This window comes from Sturnira hondurensis, unplaced genomic scaffold, assembly GCF_014824575.4.
Source record: "Sturnira hondurensis isolate 20B ecotype Veracruz unplaced genomic scaffold, ASM1482457v3 Scaffold0004136, whole genome shotgun sequence".
Lineage (NCBI taxonomy): Eukaryota > Metazoa > Chordata > Mammalia > Chiroptera > Phyllostomidae > Sturnira > Sturnira hondurensis.
Genome location: NW_028076767.1, coordinates 828,794 through 849,151, shown reverse-complemented (window position 1 = coordinate 849,151; position 20,358 = coordinate 828,794). Strand labels below are relative to the sequence as shown.

General features: G+C 44.0%; 2 protein-coding genes across 3 annotated transcripts in view; one reads left to right on the top strand and one right to left on the bottom strand.

Moving 5' to 3' along the window:
• The window catches only part of MDH1B (malate dehydrogenase 1B), a 28,297-nt gene extending 25,047 nt beyond the window's left edge, over window positions 1–3,250 (bottom strand). For both annotated transcript variants that reach the window (XM_037043496.1, XM_037043497.1), the window contains exon 1: window positions 3,183–3,250. In XM_037043496.1, the coding sequence (XP_036899391.1) occupies window positions 3,183–3,204 (22 nt within the window). In that variant the 5' untranslated portion in view covers window positions 3,205–3,250. The remainder of the gene's footprint in view (window positions 1–3,182) is intronic.
• Window positions 3,251–3,459: 209 nt separating this feature from the next.
• FASTKD2 (FAST kinase domains 2) lies at window positions 3,460–20,003 on the top strand. The gene is made up of 12 exons (XM_037043495.1): window positions 3,460–3,595; window positions 4,276–5,100; window positions 7,398–7,501; window positions 8,172–8,280; window positions 8,566–8,689; window positions 8,968–9,107; window positions 10,192–10,364; window positions 15,446–15,609; window positions 16,451–16,663; window positions 17,064–17,151; window positions 18,766–18,880; window positions 19,884–20,003. The coding sequence occupies exons 2-12, from the start codon at window positions 4,381–4,383 to the stop codon at window positions 20,001–20,003; spliced, it is 2,070 nt and encodes a 689-aa protein (XP_036899390.1). The 5' UTR covers window positions 3,460–3,595; window positions 4,276–4,380.
• The last annotated feature ends 355 nt before the right edge of the window (window positions 20,004–20,358 follow it).

The window sequence follows — 20,358 nt, the reverse complement described above, 5'->3', positions numbered from 1 at the left end:
AACTGCTGTTCCAGACTTTGTCCACTTCCTTCAAAACTCGTCCTTCTCTCCAAGAGACAACTTTGCCCACTACTTTACAAAAATAAAGGCAATTCATAGAAAAGGGCATCAGTTGGGAAATCCCACAACCTCCAGCCAAGCCTGTCTGTATTCGGACTCATCCTTTCCTTCTTTCTCCTGTCCAATGGAAGAGGAATCCTGCCTCCTTGGTCCAGGACCAGTCTTACCACTTACGCTCTGAATACTACCCTGTTCTGCCTTCAGAGTTTCCACTGATTCTGCTCCGTTGGTTATACCTTCTTTCTGGCATCTTATCTCTGTTTCTAATGACCATTTTCCTTTGTATTTAAATATACTCATTATATTTAAGTTTCTTTTCTACTAAAAACCAAAAGCCCATGGCCTCTGTAGTTACTCTGTTATCTTCCATGTGACCTTTTCTATTAAACTTTACCTTTCTATTAGAACTTTTTTTTAATTAAAAAATTGGAAGCGTTCTCTAACTTGCCATCTTCAGTTCTCCCATGTATTTCTCACCCTGCAGCAATCTGGCTTTTCCCATAATTGTCTAGAAGGTCACCAAGGACCTCCATGTCACTAAATCTAATGGGTACTTTCTTTTATTATTTTTTTAATCCTCACCCAAGGATTATTTTTCATTGCTGAGAGAGAGACCGGCAGACAGATAGGCAGACAGACAGGCATTGACTGATTGCCTTCTGGTATGTGCCCATGTAGGGATCAAACCTGCAACTGGGATACGTGCCCTGACCACCATGACCTTTTGGTCTACAGGATGACGCTCTAATCAACTGAGCCACACCAGCCAGAGCTCCAATGGATACTTAAATTTTTTCTGATTACTTATGTATTTTAGAAAGAAAAAGGGTAAAGGAGGGAGAGAGAGGGAGAGAAACATCAATGTGTGGGAGCCTCTTGCACGCCCCCTACTGGGGGACCTGACCTGGCCTGCAACCCAGGCATGTGCCTTGATTGGAAATCCAACTGGCAGCCTTGGGTCAGCGGCCTGAACTCAATCCTCTGAGCCACACCAGCCAGGACTAATGGATACTTTTTGATCCTTTTCTTATTGACCCATGGCAGAATTTGGCCCCCTCCTACACTTTTGAAGTACCCATTATGCTTGGGCGTTCTCCTGGATTTCCTTCTACTTCTCTGGCCATTCCTCACTATACTTTGTAGGTTCTTATTCCTTTATCAGTCCATTAAAAGGTAAGCATTCTGCAAGGCTTCTTATCTTATCTTCATACCCTACGGGTTCTTGCTGGCCAATCTCTTCCACTCTCCTGGTCTCAAGCAGCAATCTATTTCCAATTCCGACCTATCTCATTACCCCATCCATACCTTCCAGTATTTTTTCATCTCCTTCTGAATGACCCGTAGACACTCAGCATATCTATGACAGATTTTGCCACCACTTCCCCACTAAATCTGCTCTTTCTTTTTATGTTCATTTACCCAGTTATCTAAGAGTATTAAAAGTATCCAGAGTATTAAGTCTGCTCTTCTCCTTTTTGCAATAAGCTCTCATCTACCCAGTCATCCAAACCACTGCTTGGGAATAATTTTAACTCTTTCTTTCCCTTACCTGTCTTCCTCCACCCAATTAGACAACTAGTTCTATGGATTCTGCCTTCTGAACATCTCTTCAATCCACTTCCTTCTTTCCATGTGTGTTGTCTACCATCCTAGGTCAGGCCACCATTATCCCCTCACTGCACTGTAGCACCTACCTGGGCTCTTGCCACCCAGTCTTTCTCTTCTCACACTGCAGAGATAACACTCAGATAAAATGCAAATTTGATTATGTCTCCCCTTCCAAAAATCTTCCACGTACTTTGGGTAAAGTTTAAAATAATGAACATGGTTCACAAGAATCTACATTACCTAACTCTGGCCCCAGGCTATGATTCTCTGTTCCTTGTACTCTTTGCTCCAGTCCTACTAAATCTATTTCAATTTTCTATTGCTTGTATACTCTATCATCATCAAGCTAACTTTCCTCCTTCCAACACCACATCCGGCTACTCATGCCTAAATTACTCTCTTCCCTCTTCCCTCCTCTCTGCCAAGCAGCTCTTTCACATCTTTCAGGTTTTTGCTTAAAAGTCACTCCCTCTGGGAAGCTCCCTGAGGAAATAAAGCCCTCCGCCACAGCCACTGCTGAACCCTGCCCCAATGCTGCCACAAGTGCCGCAGTCCGTGCACCTCTACCACTGCCTGCCCACCGTACAGTCCATCGGTGCTCAGAAATATTCCTCTGAATGAATAAAGAAGCAAACAAAATGGATTTTCGGAGAGGTGCCAATTGTGTCACTTTGTCAAAGAGGTCCAATAAGACAAGGACAGGACAACTTCTCTGAAGTCATTGGTGACTTTTGTGAGGATTAGTTTGGAAAGGAGGCAGATGTAGAAGCCAGACTGAGTGCAAGAAGAACCTAGAGATAGAAGGGCAGTCTACTCTCTTAAGAAACTTGCTGAGAAGGGAAGGAGGCAGGCATGATAGAACTGTACTAAAAGCCTCTTCAGTGCTTTTCTTGATGCCAGTCGTCATTTCCAATCCTTCCTCTCCACTGCTGACAAGGAAATTCTCCTGTTTAAAATTTTTTCGATGGCTCCTTATCGACTTCATGATACAGTTCAAACGCCTTTGCTTGGTGCACTTGGGGATCCTGCTCCAGCTTCCAGGCTGTTCTAGCCCCAAGTCCACTCACTTCCTCCAGATCCATATCGTCTATTAGGCCATGAGATTTGCAGCCTCTGTGTCTTTATCTGGTACGGACTCCCTGTTCTAAACTTTGACAAATTGACTCCTGTCACGCCCCTACCCCCAAGTCCTGAGTCCCTCCCCCTCATTGCATTAATCACACTGTACAAAAATTACTTGTTCACATGCTTCTGTACCCCATTAGACTGAAAGCTCCTCGAGGAAGGGCCATATCTTTCCCAACTCCACCTCCAGTGTCCGGTAGTACTTTACGCAGGGTCACCGCCCAATAAACATCTTTGAATGCATGCATGAGAAAGCCTGAAGTGGTCCTTGTGGAGGCTGACGTTGCTACAACAGAAGCCAGTTAAGAAGATCACCGCCAAGCGGCCAGAGAAGGCGAGCAATTTTCGCTATTTTGAGCGATCTGCCGGCTCACGCAGCGATCACTCACCCGCAAGCACGAATTTGGCCATGGTGAAGCTAATCAATCCTGGGACAGGAACCGCGTCTTCACGGTTTCCTGGCAACCACACAGCCTTGGACCAGGCGCAGGCGCACTCTGTAGCTGAGCGCGGGATGGGGGTGGGGGTGTCTGGCGCCCCTGCGGAGAAAGTTAAATGTTGGAGTACATAATCATACATTGTCTTTAAAAGCTCTATGGGCTCCCCCGGTCCTCACTCCGCATATAAAAAAAATTTCAGTCATTCTCTTCGGTAGGTTTTCATATCACTAAGTGAATCCGCAGATCGCCGCGAACGAGCACTTTTGGACCTACGGAGGATCCTTCACATCTCGCGATAGGAGCAGCTTGCGGAGACGCGGTCTGGGCTGTGCCTGAATACAACCACGGGGTCCAGGTCTACGGTGAGTTGGGGAGGTTCGTAGGCGGAGCTGTGGGTCGTGCTACACTACAGACTTAACTGCTTTTCGGGGACTGTCTCAGGAATGAACCGAGCATTAAATTTCGGGAGGTGGGCTAGTGGGCTAGTTACGAAAGGACGGATTCTTGGCACTTTCTGAAACCTGGTGAGACTGGCTGGTTGTGTCTCCCTCCCAAAGGCAGGCCATATGCAAACATCAGTTTGGTTTGCTTCTTCCTCCTGAGTCGGTCTACTTTGTTCATATTCTTAACTGTCTGGCTTCGGTCGTTGCTAAATCCTCTCATGTTAAAAAGTATCCATCAGCGTTGAACCTTTAACTTTCTTTGAAGACATGTCCAAAGCAGTGGTAACATAAATCCGTCCGTGCAGAGGAAGCCTTGTGGAGATACTTTTCCACCAGAAACCCACTTCTTAAAAAAGAAGAAAAAGAAAGAAAATTTAAGCTCGTATATACAACGACTACTTCCCAAATAACCCGGTCCCTTAGAGAATGCACACATTGTGGTAGAAGTGGAGGAAGCCCATAGTAGAGGATTTTTACCGTTTTAGTGTAAGTCCTTCATGTCTCCATAGGTTCCCATTTAGTCTCTTGAATGCATTTCATTTGTTTAGGTAAAATTTTTGTTTTAATTTTCATTCCTTTTGTAACCTCTTCTCCTACAGGGAAAAAAACCCCAGAGGCATGTGTTCTTATTCACTGATGGAAGCGATGTGTGTATCATATTGCCAACTTTAAAGCCGTTGGAGCGGGTTTCAGTGGATAGCAAAATGAATAACCGAGCAGGTTCCTTTATATGGAACCTCAGGCAATTCGGTGCTTTAGCTCCAAGAAGCAGAATTGTGAGGCTGTATCCTTTGGAATTTTGCAGACCAAAAATTGTTTATTCAAATGGGAGCCCAAGAAACCTCTTAAATCACTTTGATGGTCCAATGCAGTCATCTGTTAGAAATCTCTTTCAGGATGCCTTGTTCTTTAAGTCTGGAGATGACTCTCAAACAAAGGGTGTAGGTGCTGTAACAACCCTTAGAGTCAGCGGGCTGCTTTGTCCTAGAAGGCTGTCCTTTGACTCAAAACAATCTCCTGTCTGTGACGATGGACTGAAGAAAATAAACGTTAATCATGAGGCCTCCGTTGAAGTTGTTTGCACCAAAGAAACAAAACACACCCCTGTCAGCTGGAGAAAACTGTCTCAGGAGTGTAATTCCCTGAGTGATGTGTTAGATACGTTTTCAGAAACGCCGACATTTCCTAGTAGTAACTATTTCTCAGCTATGTGGACAATTGCCAAAAGGATGTCTGAAGACCAGAAACGCTTTGAGAAACAACTGATGTTTAACCACCCCGCATTTACCCAGCTGTGTGAACAAATGATGAGGGAAGCCAAGATCATGTACTATGACCACGTGTTGTTCAGTCTTCATGCCATAGTGAAGCTTGGTGTTCCCCAGAACACGCTGTTGGTGCAGACTTTGCTGAGGGTGGCCCAGGTGAGTTCAAAAGGAGACTTACATATCCTTTTACTCGGTTGGCGTATCTTGAAAGAAGGAAGGGAAATAGAAATGTAGTTTTTGCATATGATGAAATAATGAGGGGAAATAGAGACTATTGGGGGAATGGTGGTTTCCTTTATATTTGTTCCTATGTATATGATTTAGAGTCCTTCAGTGAGCTAGGTCTTTCTTTCCTTTTGCTGTGGAAATTTATGAAAGCTTGTCCCATTTTTCTTCTCCAGAGTTGAGTAATAGTAACAAGCTAAAATGAGGAGAGATATAAAATATATAAGGAATGTTGTTTGGTTGATGGAAGGAAAAAAAGGAAGGGAACTAATATTTATTGAATTATTACACCTTTTACTTACATAATTGTATTGAACCCTTTCAACAGCTTTGCAAAGTTGATGTTACCTAAGTTTTGCAGGTGGGGAAACAAACTTGGTGATGTTAAGCAAATTTGCTAACGTCATACAACTAGTTGATTCATTCATGCTGTAAACATGGGGTGTCAACTATGTGTCAGTTACTATGCTTACCTTTAAGGGTAGGAAGATAGAGACGACATGATTCTTTTCTATTTTTTTAAATATTTCAGAGTGAATCCTTTTTTATTTTTATTTTTTAATTTTTTAAAAGATTTTATTTATCTTTAGAGGGGAAGGGAAGGAGAGGGGGAGAGAAATATCAATGTATGGTTGCCTCTTGTGTGTCCCCTGCTGGAAACTGGCCTGCAATCCAGGCATGTGCCCTGACTGGGAATCAAACCGTGATCCTTTGGTTCGCAGGCCTGCGCTCAGTCCACTGAACTATGCCAACCAGGGGTGGAGAAGACATGATTCTTGCCCTTACAATCTAGAGGGTATATGGATATTTTGTAGGCAATTACAAAAATAACCAACATTCATTTGAGTCATATATTAACCATGTTATAGGCATTGTACTGAGCACAAGAGATTATGGTTGTGAACAAAGTCATGGCCATATAGACCTTTCGGTGCAGTGAAACAAAAATACAGAGTCTTATGAGAGTGTATAATGGGCTTCCAGTCTAGTCAGGGGAAGACCTTCGGGATGGCAAGGAGAGGGGGAGAAGGATACAGGACTAGTGTTTGAGGCAGAGATGTGTTTGAAAACAATTGCCTCCTGTAATCCTCAGTATAGCCTTTTAAAATAGGTGCTATTACTCTCATCTTACCAATGAGTAAGGAAACAGAGGCTTAGAGAGGTTAAAAAACTTGCTCAAGGTCATATATTTGTTAATGTCACTTTTCGTAGGTACTTGGTAAATGTACCCTGAATGAGTGAACAGACACCTAGTCCATTGTGGAACTAGGATTCAAGTCTGGTGGGGGATGATGTCTAAGCCGAATCCCAGTTTGTGAGAGGTTGTGAGTGAATAGGATGGTTTTGCAAGCAGAGAAGATTGCATGTTCATCTCAGAGCAGAAGTTTGGCAAGTTTGGGGAGAGGAGAGTAGCTCAGTGTGGCCAAAGCACAGAATGTTGGGGTTGTGTGTTGGAGGGGATGGGGAGGAAATTGTGAATGTGGTGGTCGTGGAGGAGGGGTTGTGGGGAGGTGGCAAGACATGAGGCTGGAAAAAGGGGGGGCAATCACAGAGCCTTTCATGTCTAGCTAAGGAGTTTGGATTTAACCTGTAGGCAATGAGGATCCATTGAAGTATTTTAAGCAAAGGGTTGGGGTGCTCAAATTCATGTTGTAGATCACTGTATGAGTGGAGAGTGGATCAGAAGGAGGGTAGATTGGTGGGGGAGCCACTTTTTGCTTTAAACACAGGAGGCAGTGTCCTGTTTGATGTCACTGCAACTCTACCAGGTGTGATGAGGGAGGGGTCGCTTATGAAAGTGATCCTTTGCCTTTTGAGAATGAACATCTCAGACTTCTAAACTCAGTGATAATAACCACATAATTTATTTTTAAGCTCTTGTTGTCGTCTTCATCATGACCTAGAGTCCTAAGAAGAGCTAAAAATACTGTTGGATGAAAGTTATTTCAGAAGCAGAGGAATATAATCAATATCAAATGGATATTCAGTGATAATGGTGAATGTAAAGAGTTTTGATGTGTAGAAGAGTATGTATAAATTGTTTGGAAAATTCACTGTCCGACATTTTACCTCCCAAAGATGCTGTTTATTTAGGACTGACTCTGTATGAACTGGTGGTTTCATATTTGACCCCTCAGTGGAAAGTGTCGGTTCGGTGGTTTTGCGTGGGGACAGTGGTCTACTGTGGGTTCATCATCTGTAGTGTTCTTGTAATTATATTTCCATAGGAACGTATCAATGAGTGTGATGAGAAATGTCTGTCAGTTTTGTCAGCTGTTTTAGAGGCAATGGAGCCGTGCAAGAATGTGGATGTTCTCCGAGCAGGACTGAGGTGAGGACTCGCTCATGCTTTCTTCATGTGGCAATCTCCGTTTCTCTAAGTTCTCAAACAAAACCCAGCTGAAAATGAACTGCTTTTTTGGGGGGGGGGGCTTGGATGGTGGTTATAATCTTTAAAACCTTATTAGATGTAAAATTCTGACTCTGGATCAGGTAAAAGTGGGAATAGTGCTGCTTTTAGGGCCCACCATAAGAAGGAAAGGTGTGGGTAACACTGATACCTAAGTTTAAGATACGGTCCTGGTGTGAGCTGGGAGAGAGTTGACATGCATTCAGTTCTTAATGGTTACGTGGGCACTGTGTGGGGGTCCATGACACTGGCCTGGCTCAGAAAGGAGCTTGAGATTTATAATTTATAAAATTGATGCAACTGATACAAATGTCATAGTCCAGTGAGAGTAATACTTAATTCCTTTTTTCACTGACTGTGCATTGGGAGATCTTACTATGGTCTGATGTGATTTGCTCATTCACAGCAGTAGCAGAAGGGAGAATGGTGCTAGTGGATCTTTCACTAAATACTTACTATGTTGAGCCAGTAGGTCATGTCTATGGGCTTCATATTTCATGCCTAGAAGTAGGAGCTGGACCAAACGACTTTTGGGATTTCTCTTCTGGTTTTAAGATTATAGGTCTGCGACAGTTACTGTGTTTGATTACAGGATACTAGTTGATCAACAAATTTGGAAAATAGAACGTGTCTTCACATTACAGACTGTGATGAGAAGTATTGGAAAAGATGCACCGATTTCTCTTAAAAGGAAACTGGAGGTAAAGACCTGAATTTTCTCCAGTGGATGAGATTTGAAAAAATATTTCTTGTGATTTGACTTTACTCCCTACTGTCAGTTTTTAGGAGGACATTGTTATGCTTTTGTATAACATTGTAAAAGTGAAAAGAATAGAAGTAGATTCATATTTATCTGTGTATATAAATATATATTTAATCTGTATATCTATTTGAGTCATTTTGCTTGAACTTTATCTTTTTTATTTAAATATAAACGTTTAAGTTATTTTACCACAAATGATACATTCAATCTTGTTTTTGTTCAGATGAAAGCTGTGAGGGAATTAGACAACTTTTCTGTGTTGAATAGCCAGCACATGTTTGAGGCGCTGGCCTCAATGGATCACCGTTCTGCTGCCCTTCTGAACGAGTGCAGTAAGACTGTCGTAGGTAAGGGGACTTCCTCTCTCGTGAGTTTTTGCATCTCACCTACTGCTCTGGACTAGATTTGTTTTGCTTGTTTTAGGAACTTTGCTATTACATATGAAAACTATCTGATGATATGGTTCGATCTAAATTTTATTTTTGCCTGTAGTTTTCTTCTTTTCTACACATTACTGTGCTATTTTTTAAAAAAATGAAACACAAGTATTGAGTGTTGAGTATCTTGGATCTTGCATTACAAACGGTCTGGTATTTTTATTTGTTTATTTAACTCATTCCCAAAGGTAATATCCATGGGTGTCCCATTAAAATGTTGATCAACATAGTGCAGTCTTGCAGAGACCTCCGATACCATAATTTGGATCTTTTCAATGGGATAGCAGATTATGTGGCTGCAACTTTTGACATGTGCAAGATGAAACATGTAAGTATGTTAATAGGTTAGAATAAGTCTCAGAAACGAATTCAAAAAGCGTATCTATTTATTTAGCATTAGATGCCAGAATATTCCAACGCCAAGTTGACTTTTGAAAAATTCGCTCCCTATCATTTTGGGGAGTCACTTGTTAATGTGCCACCCAACCTTTTGACTATTTCTGTCTGAAATAAAAGTTAATATTGCTCAGTGTTTGCTCTTCTATTTGTTATTTAAAAGGTTGTATTGCACTTTGCATAATTAAAATTAATTCTGTCTCCTTATTTTATTTTATTTTTTTTGCTAGATTTAGAATAATAAATCTGAGTCATGTGACATACTTCGCTTTTTGAAGCATGAAATGCCATTACTCAATGGTCATGTCTGTTTTCTGTTTATGGGGTGTTTGTTTATTTCCTCTAGAGGAAGGGCCTTTACATTCAGGTGCTGTGTTAGTAATATGAACATGAATGAAGCAGCTGGTAAAAACTTCTTGCAATTAAGCCGTGGTAACCATTAGGTCAGTAGGTTTAGTTTACTTTGGAGGGTGAGAAACGCACTGAGTTTGCCATAGACAGTGATTTTTGGAAAGAGAAGTACTGATCATGAGAAGGACCAAGAGGGAATTGAGAAGTGAACTGGAAATTTCAATTTAATCATACTATTTCATCTCTGTTCTCATTATAGAAATTCCTATGGAATATAGAAAGTTTGCAGGTACCACTTAGATGTTAGACTCCAGAAAGTGTCTAGGTTTGGAAGGAGGAGCAGCTCACTGCTAAGTTGGTCGCTTTGAAAAGCTTCAGAGAAGGTATATTTGGAGTAATCTTCGGGCATATTATATGAAAAGCCTGTAGGACAGGGTCTATTTTTAATTAAATGGAAACACAGAAGCCATTGTATCCTCTGGTTTTCTGCTTATAAAAAGAGGTTGCTTATTAACTTAACACCTGACTCAAAAATGACTGAAACAGATTTTGTGAGAAAAAAGATAATTGTTGCTTTTTTAGGGAATATTCCCTTAATCAGGCCAGTTCTATTGCTGTTTAAGTTTTTTGAGATCTAAAGTTCTTTCTCAATTCATTTTTTTAAGGTTCTTTTTCTCCTCATTTTATTTGAAAACCTTGCCTTTCGGCATGCTGCTTTGATGGACTTGTTCATGAAGAAAGTAGTGGAGGAACCCGGCTTCCTGGACGTGAAGCGCCTTGTCTCTATTCTTCATGTGTATTCTTCTCTGAATCACCTGCACAGGTCCCAGACCCAAGAGTATGTACTGCTCGCCTTTTCACTTTTTTATCGCACATAACATGTTTGTAGGAAAAATTACAAATCATCACGAGGTCAGTGAGTTATTACAGGCAAATATATCCATGGCCCATGTCATGGACGAAAACATAGTATTTTTATTTATGAAGTTACAAAGTGTTTTTTTGTGTTCTCTCTCTTGCTTATTCATTTGTTCTTTCTGATGCATTTGTGATATAATGAATGGGAGTCATCATTTCAAACTTTCCCAGCTTATTCCCTCAGCTGCTGAGTTCACAGTTCCGTTTTGAACCTAACAATTCATTTGGTGCCAAACTGTGGCTTTCTATTTTCATGTTTACCCCCAGCCATGCATTTCTGCTATTAAATGCAGCAGTTCCCCAAATGTACTGCCCAGTACCTCGCCCCTCCCTCTCTAGGTCAGTTAGGGCTTGTTAGAAACAAGAAATGTGTGTGAAATGTCATTTGTTAAAAGAGGGCTGGCATTTTGCTTAGCTCTGCCGTTCCTGAGCTACTGCACTTTGGGCAAGTTACTTGTCTCTGTCTCGGTTTCTTCATCTGTTTGATGGGGGTGAGAAATAGGCTTCTTTCTGATCACGTTGGGTCGCTGTGAGGATTAAATGAGTTAGCCCGTGTCACGTTCTTCAAACAGTTCCTGGCACGCGGTAATGTTACATGTTAAAAAAGAAAAAGGGTGCAGGCGGCAGAGGCCAGGGCGGGCCCCACAGCGGCAGGTCTGAGAGCCTCCGTGGCAGGAGCCCTGCAGCCGCCTTCTCTCTGCCCTCCTGTGACTTGACTTCCGCTATTTCCTGTCCCCATGGCTTTCCCTCAAGATTCAGATTTCCCAGAGAGGAAATCTGGCTGAGTTTGGGTCACATGCCTGTTCCTTTGCAGCAGGTCATCTCTCTCGACGGGAGAGAGAGACTCAGTTTATACTGCGCTTCCTGTGCCCCACACTGTGTCATCAGAGCCCCTGGGCTTGTCACATCCAAGTCCCCAGTGAAGCCTTGCCTTCCGGCTGTGACCCTTCGTCAGCAGGTCTGCTTCTGCCCCTTGGTTGGAAACCCCGTAGAGGCAGACCCCGGTTCTGTTCCTCTTGACTTGCTTGGGGTCTGCACAGGGTAGGCGTGTACGGTAACAAAGGTGGGCCAGAGTCCCCAGATTTGACCTGCCTCTGCTCCCTAGCTTGGCTCTTACGGGGCTGCCTTCCATGTGCTCCTGATACTTTCATGACTAACACCATCAACCTGAGCGGTAATTAACCCTTTCGTCTTTACTTTTTAAATATATTTTATTGATTATGCTATTACAGTTGTCCCATTTGCCCCCCTTCATTTCCCTCCACCCTGCATACCCCCTCCCCCATTCCCCCCCCTTTAGTTTATGTCCATGTGTCACAAGTTCTTTAGCTTCTACATTTTCCACACTACTCCTGCCTTCCCCCTTTCTATTTTCTACCTACTGTCTATGCTACTTATTCTCTGTACCTTTTCCCCTCTCTTCTCCTCTCACTCCCCTGTTGCTAACCCTCCATGTGATCTCCATTTCTGTGGTTCTGTTCCTGTTCTAGTTGTTTTGCTTAGTTTGTTGTTGTTTTAGGTGTGGTTGTTAGTAACTGTGAGTTTGCTGTCTTTTTACTGTTCATGTTTTTTATCTTACTTTTCTCAGATAAGTCCCTTTAACATTTCATATAATAAGGGCTTGCTGATGATGAATTCCTTGAACTTGACCTTATCTGAGAAGCACTTTACCTGCCCTTTCATTCTAAAGGAAAGCTTTGCTGGGTAGAGCAATCTTGGATGTAGGTCCTTGCCTTTCATGACTTGGAATACCTCTTTCCAGCCCCTTCTTGCCTGTAAGGTCTCTTTTTGAGAAATCAGCTGACAGTCTGATGGGAACTCCTTTGTAGGTGACTGACCCCTTATCTCTTGCTGCTTCTAGGATTCTCTTCTTCATTTTAATCTTGGCTAATATAATTATGATGTGCCTTGGTGTGTTCTTCCTTGGGTCCAACTTCTTTGGGACTTTCTGAGCTTCTTGGACTTCCTGGAAGTCTATTTCCTTTGCCAGATTAGGGAAGTTCTCCTTTGTTATTAGTTCAAATAACTTTTCCACTTGTTTCTCTTCTTCTTCCCCTTCTGGTACCCCTGCAGTTATCACTCAGGTCAAGATTAATCAGTCAGAATTTTCCAAATGCTGATGAACATGCAGTTGCTTGAATTTGGTATTCTGGAGACTGTTTGAAGAGAGGAAGTTTGTGTCCCCTCTCCATCTCCTAGTCCAGTTAAGGAGGCAAGTGTCACACATACTGAGGAAGGCGGGAAGTGGCAGGTAGTACGCCGACTCTTTGAGGAGGAGGGGGGAGGGAGATGGCACCTCAGGCTGGAATCACAGAGGTTTTAGAAGCAGGGTGGTTCAGAGCATCTGGGGAGTGAGTTGACTAGCCGAAATGCACAAGATAGGAAGTGGGTAGAAAATTTGGTGGAACACATTGTATGTCCACATGTTGTGCATGAATCATTCAGTTATGTGATGGCCTTGGGGAAGGAAGGCATGTTAAATCCAGAGTATCTTTCGGGGTTTGAAAACTAGGGGAGAAAGCCTTTAACATTTTAACTCTTATTTCAGTCCTTTGATTTCTCGATCGGGGCTTATCTCCGGTGGTCTGTGTGTTCCCGGACCCGGCACCCTGTGGGCTGCAGTGGTCTCTGGGCCCCACAGGTGTCTCGTGGTCAGTGACCCTGCAAGTCAGCTCCTCCTTTTTTGTTTTGTCAGTTATTTACTATTTACCAACCACCATGCAAAGTGATTTTTAAACCACTTTATTGAAGTATTATTAATGTNTGTTGTGCATGAATCATTCAGTTATGTGATGGCCTTGGGGAAGGAAAGCATGTTAAATCCAGAGTATCTTTCGGGGTTTGAAAACTAGGGGAGAAAGCCTTTAACATTTTAACTCTTATTTCAGTCCTTTGATTTCTCGATCGGGGCTTATCTCCGGTGGTCTGTGTGTTCCCGGACCTGGCACCCTGTGGGCTGCAGTGGTCTCTGGGCCCCACAGGTGTCTTGTGGTCAGTGACCCTGGAAGTCAGCTCCTCCTTTTTTGTTTTGTCAGTTATTTACTATTTACCAACCACCATGCAAAGCGATTTTTAAACCACTTTATTGAAGTATTATTAATGTGTCAAAAACTGTACTTATTTAATGTGTACAACCTGGTGAGGTTTTAGATCATCATTTTTGCCTCATTCTTCTCCTGTCCTCATCTAAGTTTATTTGTTCATTTAGTCAGACAGCGTGTACCAGGCACTCAGGTACAAAGATGAATAAGATATAACCTTCTCGTCCGAGGATCCTGTGTAATTGGTAGTGCAGACAGGTAGATTGGAGTTCTGGGGTTTTGCATTGGACATAGGGACACGGAGGAGGGATGCGCCCAGAAGCCAGCGTGGTAAAGTGGAGGGTCCAGGTGGATGCCCAGTAGTGTGCTGCCTAGAGGAGAAGGTACCTGAGCACATCCTAGAAGATAAGCAGAATAGAACTTCTAAGTAGAAGGACTCCATGTTCAAGTCAGGGAGGAAAGAGACGGCAGAGCGCGTGCAGAGAACAACACGAGCTTTGGTGGTGCTGAGGTATCAGGAGCAGAGCGAGAGGGGCCTGGAGAGGTGGTCACCACGGGGGCTCCAGACTTAGCCACCTGCAGCCTTTCTTGCTGCGAATTCAATCCTCTTGTTAGTAGGAGCTGCATCTCTGGTATCTCCTGAGCAATTTCATTGTTAAACCGCCCCCCCCACCCTGCCCGCAGTCCTACTTAGCTCACCTCCGCCCTGCCCCCTTCCCTCACCCTTGCTCCCACCCACGGACCTCCCGGTTGATTTCAGACGCCGTCCTTTACAGCCTCATTGTTAGTAAGGGCTGCCTTCGGGGCCCACTTGGCCCTGCTGGCGAGTCACCTGTCTGCGCTTCAGCCTAGCTGTTTACNTCTGGTATCTCCTGAGCAATTTCATTGTTAAACCGCCCCCCCCCCCCGCCCGCAGTCCTACTTAGCTCGCCTCCGCCTTGCCCCCTTCCCTCACCCTTGCTCCCACCCACGGACCTCCCGGTTGATCTCAGGCACCGTCCTTTACAGCCTCATTGTTAGTAAGGGCTGCCTTCGGGGCCCACTTGGCCCTGCTGGCGAGTCACCTGTCTGCGCTTCAGCCTAGCTGTTTACTCACCGCAGGACAGACAGTGTGCGCTCTCAGCTCTCCAGTTCTTTGCCTGCTTTCATATGATTTCCCTTTCCTGTCTTTGCCACTTACTGAAATCCTCCTCATCCCAAAGCTGTTTACTTCCTGTCATAGCAAGCTGTTTACTTGCACGGCCATAGCACTTTGCGTGTGCTCAGGCTTGTCTTCCTCGAGGACGTGCAGCTTATGCCCTGAGAGTCAGACAGGCCTGTTTCCAGGGGTATTGGTGCTGTTTATGAGCAGCGGAGCAGTGTCACCCCAGATGAGTGACCTTCCCTGATTTTGCTCTTTCCTCTCTTTGTGCATAATGGCTTTGTTGCACTGGGTGATAGGATTAGACAGGGTTTTTTGGAGATCGGAATATTGATAGCTGGAAGATATGAACTGGTTATAAAACCACAGTGGTGGTCCAGGCCTTGTGGACACGCTCGTGATAAAAGTCTAGCCCAATGGTTAGAGGCTCTGGAGCCTGACTGCCTGGGTTGCAGTGCTATCCTTGCTACTTCCTGGCTGTGTTTTCTCAGAGAAGTCACTCAGCCTCTCTGGGCCTGCATTCTCATCTTTATTATGAGGATAATAATAATATATACCCCGTAGAGTTTTAATAGGAATTGAATGAGTAAAACATTTGCCCTGTGCAAGACAGTGATAGCTACCTTTTATTGAGATGCATATATTATGGGGTAGCTACCTGACCTGAAAAATGTGTGAATAGTTATTTCCAGCCTGGTTTTGAATCTTTTTTGGGGGGGGTACCCTTAAAGCCATTGGTGCTGTGGCACCGCACCAGCTGTACCATAACCATGTCTCCCCTTTTCGCTTGAACTCTGACTTCTCTTTGTTGCCCTGAAGGTTCCTCAACGTCATGGCCAGCGCTCTGACTGGCTGTCTCCACCACATCTCCTCGGAAAACCTGTTGAATGCTGTGTGTTCATTTTGCTTGATGAACCATTTCCCCTTGGCTGCTATTCATCAGCTTCTCCAACAGGACCTCATCGACGAGCTGCTGAAGTCAGGTGGGGTGTGAGTGCCTGACGGCGCCTGAAATGAGCGGTCCCCTGGCTCCCGTGTGACTGAATGGGGCTGAGTTGGCGCAGTGTTAGAAGGTGTAGAACAGAGTCTGCTGGGGAAGCAGCAGTGGTGGTGAGGTCAGAAGCAGCAGCAAGAAGCACATCATCATTGTTCCTTTCCTTTACACCTTATGCCTTGAGCCGAGGTGTTTGTATCTCCTCACCCTTGGGTGCCATCTCTGAAGCCAATTTAAGGCAACTCTCTCAATTATAAATATGTTGTTTCTCATGGCCTGTACTAAAGGCATAGTCTATTAGATCAGTTAACCAACTAGTTACTGGAGTAGTGAATTATTTACTGTAGGAACCAAATTGTTGATTTTGAACAAGGAAAAGGACTAACAGGCTAGGAGTACAAAATTCAATGTGTCTGAGAATACGCTAGTCTAAGTTCTTTTAAAAACAATGTATGAAATTATGAAGTTGAATTTAGAAGAAGGAACACCACATTTAGATTGTTCAGATTATGACGTTGGGGGTGCGCAGTGCGGAATGCGGGGGACCTGGCTTCTGGTGTGGACTTCGCCTTTAGTTGATCATGAGCTGTCTTAACCTTCTGGGCATTTCTTCATCTCCTGATTGAAGGTGGCTGAGTCCCCTCGAAAGATATGTTAAGCCTTAAAGCAGGGTCAAATGCAGGGTATGGACCTGGGCACCACAGGAGCTAGGGCATGCAGAGCGACCCCTCCTGATGAACAGGCCACGGAAACGCAGCTGCACCGAACCGTTTCCTAATTGTGGCATCACTGTGTTTTCTTCAGTGCACGTTTTCTCTCTTTTCTTGTAGATAACAAGGAGAGGAACGTTCACAAGCTCCACACTTTGGCCGCCTGTCTAAAGCTCGATGATGTTCCTCACCAGAAGGCCGTAGACTTAGCACTGCCAGCGTCGCCGTCCACACCGCTGTACCCAAGTGCAAAGGTGGCTGAGGTGCTGAGTAGCCTCCTGGGAAGGGGGAACTTCTCAGAAAACGTACAGTTGCCACATAACTATTACATTGGTATGGGACTTGCTGTGATTTCCATCCGTTTTATTTGGCTTTCTTCTCTTTCTGACAAAAGACAAGGAGTTGTCCGTGGCATTTCAGTGTGGTGCAGACGGGCTCGGGAGGGGGGCTGCTGGGGCGTGGGTTCTCACACTGCCCGTGCTGCGGCTTCGGCCACTTCCCGGCCTCCCTTGGCTGAAGTGTAAAATGGCACTAACAACAGCACCCCCTCCCGGGGTTCCTGTGACCAGTAAGTGGGATCGTGCATGTAAAATCCAGGCCAGGGTCTGGCACTTGGTAAGCTCACTCTACTTTAGCTACTGCCGTTATCGTTATTGGTAATTGGAGGGCTTTTTGAAATAGAAAATCACTTTGACTAATGTTTGAAAAATTAATGTCAATTGTTTTCTTTCAGATTTTGAAATCAGAATGGATTCTAACAGGAGTCAAGTGCTTCCACTTTCTGATGTGAATGTGGTAACTTCTGCTACAGATATTCAAAGGTTACGTACATTTATTCATTTGCTGAGCTTCCCTACTTTAAATCTTAATTCTCAAAGACTTCCTATTAAATAGTCGTAACAAGGCTTTGTATTTCTGGGGAGCTTGTAACGCACCAAGAGACCTGTCAGTCACTGATCTGCTCCTTAGGTGTTAAGTGTGGGCACGGTGGCTGAATACAGTGGTCTGGAGTTGGGCCATTTAATGAGGTAGGCAAGTTTTATAAATTAAGTTTCAAAGCTGAACAGTTCAAAACAAGTGTTCACACAATTGAAACTATCTGTGCAGTGCAAACTTTTGACAAGATGATGCAATGGTGATTATAAAGAATTCAGGCGTCTGTGAAAAATCAAGTGCCCAGTAAATATTTTTCTCTGCCACGAAGACTTTTGTAAAGATAGAGAAACTTCAGCTTTTTCATCAGGCTGTGTTGTATACGGGTCAAGCCATGTCGAAGTCAGTCCTCGGTTGTCTCCTTGACCCACACGCTGCAAATTGGGCGTCTCTGGGGAAATGAGAGTTCTTTGAAGCAGGTGCATGTGCTCGTGGTGCGCACGGCCGGTGATCAGCAGCCTTTGTGGGAAGGTCCCTCCGGGCCCTGTGGGACACGTGTGGGTCAGATTTGGGTCCCGACCCCAGTGCACTTATGTCCTGTATGGTTTTGTAGGACATGCTCCGACATGGCAGAGAGAGGCACAGAGAAAATCTGGGAGGATTCACACCCTCTGCCCGCCCGTCTGCGCTCACAGGCAGCCCCGCAGCTCTCCCCTCTGCCCCCCGCCGTGGGTTCCGTCTCGCTCACCCGCTCTCTTCCCGTGCACGGCGCCTGTCTCCCTTCACACGAAGGCTTTCTCTCTAGTGCCGCTGAGAGGTCATTTTTCTCCTTCAGGGTCTCCACTGGTTTGGCATAATCACATGACATAGTAGCTTTCAGCCTAAGGTACTGAGAAGTGAGGAATCTGAGCATCCCTTTAAAAATAAAATTTTTTCCTCTTATCTGTTATCTCAGATAACAGCCAGAGTATAACAGAAGGCAGTGGGGATACAAATGTCTTGTCTTCTCCCCAAAGGCCAAGAACAATGGAAACATCACATTACATATTCCACATTTTTGTTACACATGCAGATTGTATCTCTTTCAGGCTTGTCTTTCAGTGTTTTCTTTTGTGTATTCGGCCTCCCTATTCCGTCTTTTAAGTGCTGTCTCCCTGGGAGACAATCTGTACAAGAAGGGCATTTACCATTTGGTATTATCTACATCAGTATTTCTACTAGTGGCGTAAATAATTATATTTGCTCAGAGATTAGCAAAGCCTTAAAATGGATGCTTTCATATTAGAAATTTTTCCTTATTGGGACCGTAGACACCCTAATAGATGATTGAGGGATAGGCGTGTGAAGCGTTTTCACAAGCTTTTGATTCCTGAAGCAGCCTGCGTACTGGTGGAGTATCTCCGGAAGCCGGTGACGAGGCAGTGGACTAAGGCAGCGGGGACCGGCGAGGGCGGCGGTCGGTGGAGAGCGAAACTCTGACGTCTCCGAAGAACAGCAGTGGGCAGGCCCGTAAATGGTGGTCTCAGTAGTAACTGTTGGCGTGTGTGTGTTTTCATTTTCAGGTTAGCTGTACTCTGTGTTCCTAGATCTACTTACTGTTTGGGTTTAACCCACCCCAGAGGGTTCCTTGCTATGAAGATGCGTCATTTGAAAGCAATGGGCTTCCATGTGATCTTGGTAAGAAAAAAATGCGAATGACAGATTCTTCAGTGACGCGCTGATGTGCGTGCGTTCTGCTGGGGGTGTTGCCGTTGAAGTTGGTTCCCAGGGTCATAGAGGGATTGTCGGTGGTATCGAAATACGTGTTTTAGTTACTGTTTCCTGGTGCATGATTGGGCCTCTAATTAAACGATTACTGTCTCTTACTAAGGGGTTCATAAATGCTACCCTTGGTCACTTTAGTCCTTTTTGTTAAAGTTTTGTTCTTGTGGGCCAGTGTGAGGCTGCTCTAGGGTGTTTAGCCCAGAAACAGCTGGGCGGGTGTGAGAGGTTGGGTCTTCCTCCTCCCCGTGTGCTTCATTTTGACTCTGAGCACAATGGCTTTTCTCTTTCTTTTTTTCTTGATTTAATCTTCATTGTATTTTTTTTACCATGCCATTTAGTCTCCTTATATCCCCTCTTCCCCCAGCAATCCCACACTGTTGTCCGTGTCCACAAGTCCTCCCTTTTTGCTTTTCTTGAACAGCCCCTCCAGATGTGTGGAGCAAGAGCTTCACGAGGAAATTTGTGTTCATGTTAATGTTGGGATCTGTCCAAAGGCCTCTCGGTCCTGTACACAGTGTGAAGCGTAAACACTCGGATCTTCACTGCGGTGCCTAACTGTTCAGAAAGGGATCGCACGTACATTTGGGGGTTGAGATTGCCCCTTTCTCTTATTGGGCGGCTATTTAAGACCTTTTTTTCATATTGACTGTTAATATAGAGCCTAGGGGTAATTACCCCAAGAAAGGAATTTTTGTATTCCTTAGAGGACCTTTCAAGTTTTTATAATTTTCAGCGTTAGAGCCTTCTACCCTAGTACAGTCTAACGAAGTCTTTAAGATATGTGTAATTATAACATTTCCTTTTAAAAAGCAGTCAGCTTGATGTTACTTTAATATGTTTGAGTCTAGAAACTAGCTTTTATTTTATGTGTCATCATTTTCTTGCAAAGTGATTATTTCCCTCTTTCTTTGGCAAGGTCAACAATTGGGAGATGGAAAAACTAGAGATGAAGGACGCAGTAACGTCTTTGAAGTCTGAAATCTTTTCAACTGAAACCCCTTCTACTGCTGATGTTAATTTTCAAAGCACATGTTAAAGTAACAAACAACGTTTTCGTATTAGGAGACAGACATAAGTTTGTAAAAATAATTTTAATAAAAACTACAATTCAACTCTAAATGGGGTTTACTTGACTGATCACCATAACAGAAAGTGTTATTTTCCTATTAAAATTAATTTTAAGAATGGAAGAAATGTTATCACTGGCAAATGTTATTACCTGGGCTGTTTGAGGACACTGACCACATTTCAAGCAGTGGCCACGTAGCGATTGGACCAAGTTCTCAGATTGCAGACTGTGAGAATCAGTGAGGTAGCAGGTTAGAAGTCGGTGAGGATCAGGCATCTGCATTTCTCAGGTTCCAGGTGGAGGTGGTCGTGGGCCACACTAG